The sequence below is a fragment of the Bombina bombina genome, chromosome 6, assembly GCF_027579735.1.
Source record: "Bombina bombina isolate aBomBom1 chromosome 6, aBomBom1.pri, whole genome shotgun sequence".
Taxonomy (NCBI): domain Eukaryota; kingdom Metazoa; phylum Chordata; class Amphibia; order Anura; family Bombinatoridae; genus Bombina; species Bombina bombina.
Window position 1 is genome coordinate 274299090 of NC_069504.1, and position 7848 is coordinate 274306937.

General features: G+C 37.2%; 1 protein-coding gene across 1 annotated transcript in view; it reads right to left on the reverse strand.

Moving 5' to 3' along the window:
• Positions 1-3414, reverse strand: part of LOC128664393 (ras association domain-containing protein 5) — a 144877-nt gene extending 141463 nt beyond the window's left edge. Inside the window, exon 1 of the mRNA XM_053719224.1 lies at positions 3060-3414. Coding sequence (XP_053575199.1) covers positions 3060-3336 — 277 coding nt within the window. The 5' untranslated portion in view covers positions 3337-3414. The remainder of the gene's footprint in view (positions 1-3059) is intronic.
• Positions 3415-7848: the final 4434 nt, after the last annotated feature.

A 7848-nucleotide genomic window follows, 5' to 3' on the forward strand; every position in this document is an offset into this window, starting at 1 on the left:
ATTGAAAACCGGATTGTGTCAAGAACTGGTTATTAAAACGTAACTTTTACTAATGATAGAATAAAAAGGGTGGTAAATAGTACCAAATGTATAACATAAATATGTGAGACATACATTTAAAACTTAGATTAAGAAACAGATCAGGACTGTGTGTGAGACTTCAAAAACAGAATTACTTCCCTGGGTAATAGTTCAAATACACCGTAACCCTCAGGGCTCAGAGAATACACGGATTGCTCTAAAGCTAATCTAAAAGGGGATTGACCCCAACAACATTACCTAATCTGAGCAATACTGGTATCTAGAGCAGGAGAGGAAACGGTTATAAATGACTGATTAAGGAAGGCAATTGCCACATCAATATGAGCTTAGAAAGGTCCCAGGTAAACACAAATTAGCAAGTCTCATGCACACAGACAATGCCTGATGTCCATTTCGCCGCTAGCACGGCTTTCTCAGAGTGTTTGTCAAAAGGGATGTGAAGAGAGTATCACCTATTGATTTAATGGTTTTTAATGGAAATCTTTTCATAGGTTCTCTGTTATCGGTCGTAGAGATTCATCTCCTACCACCCTATTCAGATCGACGATATACTCTCATTTTCCATTACCTCTACTGATAACTGTTTCAGTACTGGTTTGGCTATCTGCTATATGTGGATGGGTGTCTTTCGGTAAGTATGTTTTCATTACTTAAGACACTCTCAGCTATGGTTTGGCACATTATGTATTAATATAAAGTTTTAAATATATGTATTGTACTTATATTTGCCATGAGTTAGGTTTTATGTATATTTCCTTTTGCAGACTATCAGTTTCAAAATTGGGAAAATATTTAGGAAGTTATTTTTTCTTACCTGGGGTATAGTCTTTTCTTCAAATTGACTGCTTTTTCATTAAATTTTGCGGGCAAAATTAGGCTTGCGAGGTCACAAAATGCTGATATTTATTGCGTCATTCTTGGCGCAAGAATTTTTTGGCGTAAAGGTACGTTCGTAACGCAAATTCATTTCCGGATGTTGTTAGCGCAAAAAAAAAATAATTTTGCATTGTGCGTCATACTTGGCGCCAAATAATTTAATTATTTAAACCCCACCTATCTGCCTCTTGCCTTTTTTTTATGCTCAGAGGGCTATGCTGTTTGCATTTTTTTTCCCATTCCTGAAACTGCCATATAAGGAAATTGATAATTTTGCTTTATATGGGTTTTTTTTTCTCTTAAATTGCAAGATGTCTCAATCTGATCCTGTCTTAGAAACAACTGTTGGAATCCTGCTGCATGATAACAGTTCTTCCAAAGCTAAGTGTATCTGTTGTAAATTAGCAGAGATTATATCTCCAGCTGTAGTATGTAACAGTTGTCATGATAAACATTTACATGCAGAGAATGTATCCAGCAGTACTAGTACAATGCCTGTTGTTCCTTCAACATCTAATGTACATGATATCCCTGTGAATATAAAAGATTTTATTGCCGATGCGATTCAGAAGACTTTGTCTGCTATTCCGCTTTCTAATAAAAGTAAAAGGTCTTTTAAAACTTCTCATAAAGTTGCTTAAATTTCAATGACCGACAACATACTGAATTATCCTCCTCTGATGAGATCTATCTGATTCAGAAGATCTACCTCAGATATTAACACTGACAAATCTACTTATCGCTTTTAGATGGAGTATATACGTCCCTGTTAAAAGAGGTGTTGATTACTTTGGATATTGAGGAATCTAGTCCTCTTGATACTTAAAACTAGTAAACGTTTACATTGTGTTTATAAACCTCCTGTGGTTACTCCAGAGGTTTTTCCAGTTCTGATGCTATGTCTGATATGATTTCAAAGGAATGGGATAGGCCTGGTACTTCTTTTATTCCTTCTTCTAGGTTTAAAAAGTTGTATCCTTTGCCAGCAGCTAGATTGATATAATATACATATGAAGAAAAAACTGCTTCAAAATATGTATACACAGAAGGTGAAGCACTTTGGAGATTTATATATATATATATATATATATATATATATATATATCCAAAGTATAGAATGTGAAATGTATATAAATGTAATACAGAAAAAGTGATATGTATCTGTAAATGAACACAGTAGATATCAGAGGCCTGTGTGTAGAACAATGTGCATTAATGAACAGCACATAACACTGGCACATACTATATATAAAGCTATCTGTACAAACGCACAGTACATAATAGTTATCAGTATTTATGCACAATATATCAGTGGAATGTATATAGAGTGATTTGTACACATTCACAGAACATAATAATGGCACATACATAGAATGATCTGTACATATGTACAGAACATATGATATCATTGTCATGCATAGAGAGGGATGAACGGAATACAAAGTAATCTGTATACATTTAAAGTACAGGGGTCTGAATATAGTCACAGCATATAAAAGTGGCATGTACAGTATACAGGGGTCTGAATATAGTCACAGCATATAAAAGTGGCATGTACAGTATACAGGGGTCTGAATATAGTCACAGCATATAAAAGTGGCATGTACAGTATACAGGGGTCTGAATATAGTCACAGCATATAAAAGTGGCATGTACAGTATACAGGGGTCTGAATATAGTCACAGCTTATAAAAGTGGCATGTACAGTATACAGGGGTCTGAATATAGTCACAGCATATAAAAGTGGCATGTACAGTATACAGGGGTCTGAATATAGTCACAGCTTATAAAAGTGGCATGTACAGTATACAGGGGTCTGAATATAGTCACAGCATATAAAAGTGGCATGTACAGTATACAGGGGTCTGAATATAGTCACAGCATATAAAAGTGGCATGTACAGTATACAGGGGTCTGAATATAGTCACAGCTTATAAAAGTGGCATGTACAGTATACAGGGGTCTGAATATAGTCACAGCATATAAACAGTACATAACGGTGAGAAATATATAAAGTGGTCTGTGTGTATATATATATATATATTACATATAAAATACATGTTATATTTATATAGAGAGAGAGTGATATAAAACGTCCGTACTGATTACAGAACCACACTATACTAGCAAGTGGCACTCACCTGCACAGCGTGTAGCTCCGGAGAAGATGAAGCCACAGCACAGGTCGCACCAGGCAGTCAGAGCGGCCTCGGCCTGAAAACGGTGTCCGTCCCCAGCTGCCTGCGGCTGGAAAATGTATCTGACATCAGGTGGCGGTCGGTGCGCCCGGTGTACTCTGCGCCGGACCCCTGGAGGCACCGCTACCCCACGGCCCGGGCTAGGACCCAACGGATCCTTCCTGTCCCCAAAAGGAGAGAGCAGAGCCCGGCCAACGGGGGCCCTAGCGAGTGCAGACATGAAGGTAAGAAGTAACTGTCCGGGTCAAAAGATCCAATAACTGGGGACACGAAGGTGACATGCACTGACCTAGCTAGGACCGAGTGACAGCGAAACTGCAAACACCTCCCATGCACACTCCCACTAACACAATGCATACGCCCATATGCTCACCCACTGTCACACTGTGCCCACCCACTAACCTGCTGCATCCCGCTGTATACACGAACAGACACGTTGTGTCCTCCTATAAACACAGTGTCAGTCGTCAACTTACTCTCCCTCAAATACAGAACTCACTCCAGGGCCACAGAGAAGCACTTCATGTTACCCTAACATTTCCCACATATTTAGTGCGGACCCTTCCAAATCCCCAAACCTGTTTCAAAGTGCCCACCCTCCCTGCAGCTCTGTGAACACCTCCTGCACCCGCCCACAAACACTGGGTAACCCTCCCCTGCACCCGCCCACAAACACTGGGTAACCCTCCCCTGCACCCGCCCACAAACACTGGGTAACCCCCCCTGCACCCGCCCACAAACACTGGGTAACCCCCCCTGCACCCGCCCACAAACACTGGGTAACCCCCCCCCTGCACCCGCCCACAAACACTGGGTAACCCCTGCACCCTCCCATATAACTAAAAGTACCATCCCACAAGTGTTGTGCCTTCTCCAAATTCACGTTTTTACTTGTTGTCTGCGCCTCACTGTGCTGTTTGCAGCGTGACCAATACCAATACAAGGTACTGTATATTATATACAAAGTACTCGGTGCTGTACATTAGGCATGCGCTAAACCAAGCAAGTGCAGTCACTACAGATCACTTGCATCTTATTTCTAACAGAATCCAACTGTAAACAAAACCCATGAGGGCACCAAACAGGTAATTCTATTTAGATTTCCTCTTAGCCTTCAAAAGGCTCTAACTCCGAATGCAGCCAGCACTGGAGCAATACAGGTACCTTTTCTGGTGCATTTGGTGTGTATTTCTAATGACTATTTGTCTTTTTTAATTTATCATTTATACTTTTTGCAAAATAAAGAAGAAAAAAATAAAAAAAGAAGAAAAAAAGTTTATTTTAAAAATGTTCACTATTTATATAATGCAAATTACCTGATGCTACTCGCTGGGGAGGACAGGTGCAACCCAAAGAATCCGGCAAGGAATGGTTGTAAATCGAAACCGCTGTAAAGTGAAACCCAGTTTATAATGTAAGTCAATGGGAAGTGAGGGAGATAGGTTCCAGGCCCCTCTCAAAATTGTCATAAGTAACACCTAATACATTATTTTAAAAGCTTTGAAATGAAGACTTTAAATGCTAAACAGCATTATAAACCTAGTAAAATAATCACACAACACAGAATATATAATTAAACTAAGTTAAATGAACAAAAACATTTGCTAAACAGCATTATAAACCTAATAAAATAATCACACAATAATAATCACACAACACAGACTTCACTTGCATTTTTCTGCAAACAGTTCTTTCTATGCATTCCAATCTGGACTGATTTATAGGAAGATCTTGTTCCTTTGAAATCTGCTCTATAGTTCAGGTCTGGTTAAACTGATTAATTTCAGCTTGCTTGGCTTTGCTGCAACACAAGCGGACAGCTCCACCTACTGGCTATTTTAATAAATGCACTGCTTCTCAATGCTTTTCAATAGCCGTCACATGACTGGAAAAAAAGGTTGTTATTCTGAAACGGTGTAAATTGAACCGTTGTAAAACGAGGGCCACCTGGGGTATTTGATTTTATATTTAAAAAAAAAAAAATCTTAAGCAGACACATAAGAATAAATACAGTAAATGTAATTAATTTTATGAGATTCTAGATTCCTTACTGCTGTTCTGCATTGGTAGCAGCTCATTGGTTATTATGTGGTCCCTTTGAAATATTCATTTCATACTATAACATTTAAAGTACAATTATTACAGTGGTTGTGTAACACTATGGGCACTTATAAAAAGCTAAAGAATAAAAGCTGATTGGGCACACTGCACTTAAATGCCCCATATGGTGATTTACTGTGCACACCTATGAAAAATAAACTGCCAAACACTGCATCTGCACCATCCCTAATTCCACTACCAAAAGCGGCCTTGGGGACAATTGCCTCCCTGCCCCCAGCCCAGTTCAACCCTGAAGTATATTGAATAGGGTTGCACCGATACCATTTTTTTAAGACCGAGTACAAGTACCAATACTTTTTTTCAAATACTCACCAATACTTTTTTTTTATGTCATGACAGTATACCAAGCACAATACTGTACAGACTAATGATTTAAGATCACTTCTTTATAATTATGAACTGTATCTCAAAAGACATTTTGAAATAATAAAACAGTTTTATGTGCTTGTTGTCACAAAGTTTACAGAACATGTTTATAAATAAAAATATTACAATAACATGTATTATTAATAACAACAATAAATGACAGCTTCAGCAACTGGGGCTGGAAAGCTACAATTTAAAGGGGTGATTACTGGATGCAATTGAGTTGTAGGGTGTCCTTATAACTCATCAATCTGACATTTGTACTTAATACAAAGTAATATAATTTAATTCTGAAAATAATATTGGGGAAGGAGTATCCCAGTAATCCCCTTTGAGAAAAATGGAGCATTTGCATTCTACTAACTCAACAGAAAATAGGGCTGGTCTTCATATTTTTCTAGGGCTGCTTTTTATTCCGAGTCCAGCCCTGGCTAAGGATGTTCCTCAGAGTACAGTATGTTTTGAGCATAATTGTGCAAGATGAGAACTAGCAGTATAGCGGGCAATCTAGCAATTAGAATAATTTTTCAAACATTAGTGGCAAGTTCTTATTAAGGAACGGAAACATCTCTGCATGTTCAGCTAGAAGTCGGTTTCTGCTATTAGTAAGGACGTTTGATGCTAAGCTGTACAGTCTTTCACTTTTCACACTACTGCATGGGTCAGAAAGATATTTTTGGGCCATTAAATCTCAGTTTATTAACTGCCCAGTACTTCAGGGGTTGGTCTGAATGAGGTACAGTGATCTCTTCCAGGTAGGCTTCCAGCTGTAAAGTAGCAGCTTTTGGAGCACTGTTCTCAAACGTACAATAATACAAATAACAGCAATTTGTATTGGCAGAACAGAAGTGAACAATTTTTAGTTAAGTCTCCACTCCAACTTAAAATGAAATGGGAACATGCAGTTTGAAAAACGCCACAAGATGGCGTATGGGTAGGAGTTGGAGGTATTGGTTTATTTGCACGAGTACAAGTACTCATGTAAATACTTGGTATCGGTGCAACCCTAATATTGAATATTTCTACAATATCGTCTCACTCATGGCTTAACCCCTTAATGACCAAGCACTTTTCCATTTTCTGTCCGTTTGGGACCAAGGCTATTTTTAAATTTTTGCGGTGTTTGTGTTTAACTGTAATTTTTCACTTACTCATTTACTGTACCCATACATATTATATACCGTTTTTCTCGCCATTAAATGGACTTTATAAAGATACCATTATTTTCATAATATCTTATAAATTACTATAACATTTTTTATAAAATATGAGGAAAAAAACACACTTTTTTTTCTAACTTTGATCCCCAATATCTGTTACACATCTACAACCACCAAAAAACACCCATGCTAAATAGTTTCTAAATTTTGTCCTGAGTTTAGAAATACCCTATGTTTACATGTTCTTTGCTTTTTTTGAAAGTTATAGGGGAATAAGTACAAGTAGCACTTTGCTATTTCTTAACTACTTTTTTTTCTCAAAATTAGCGCTAGTTACATTGGAACACTGATATCTGTCAGGAATCCCTGAATATCCCTTGGCATGTGTGTGTGTGTATATATATATATATATATATATATATATATATATATATATATATATATATATATATATATATATATATATATATATATATATATATATATATATATATAATTTTAGAAGAAATCCCAAAGTATTGATCTAGGCCCATTTTGGTATATTTCATGCCACCATTTCACTGCCAAATGCGATCAAATAAAAAAAATTGTTCACTTTTTCACAATTTTTTTCACAAACTTTAGGTTTCTCAATGAAATTATTTACAAACAACTTGTGCAATTATGGCACAAATGGTTGTAAATGCTTCTCTGGGATCCCCTTTGTTCAGAAATAGCAGACATATATGGCTTTGGTGTTGCTTTTTGGTAATTAGAAGGCTGTTAAATGCCCAGCAGTGAAGGGGTTAATTAGGGAGCATGTAGGGAGCTTCTAGGGTTAATTTTAGCTTTAGTGAAGTGTAGTAGACAACCTCAAGTATTGATCTAGGCCCATCTTGGTATATTTCATGTCACCATTTCACTGCCAAATGCGATCAAATTAAAAAAAAAAAATGTTACATTTTTCACAATTTTAGGTTTCTCACTGAAATTATTTACAAACAGCTTGTGCAATTATGGCATAAAAATGTGTAAATGCTTCTCTGGGATCCCCTTTGTTTAGAAATAGCAGACATATATGGCTTTGGCATTGCTTTTTGGTAATT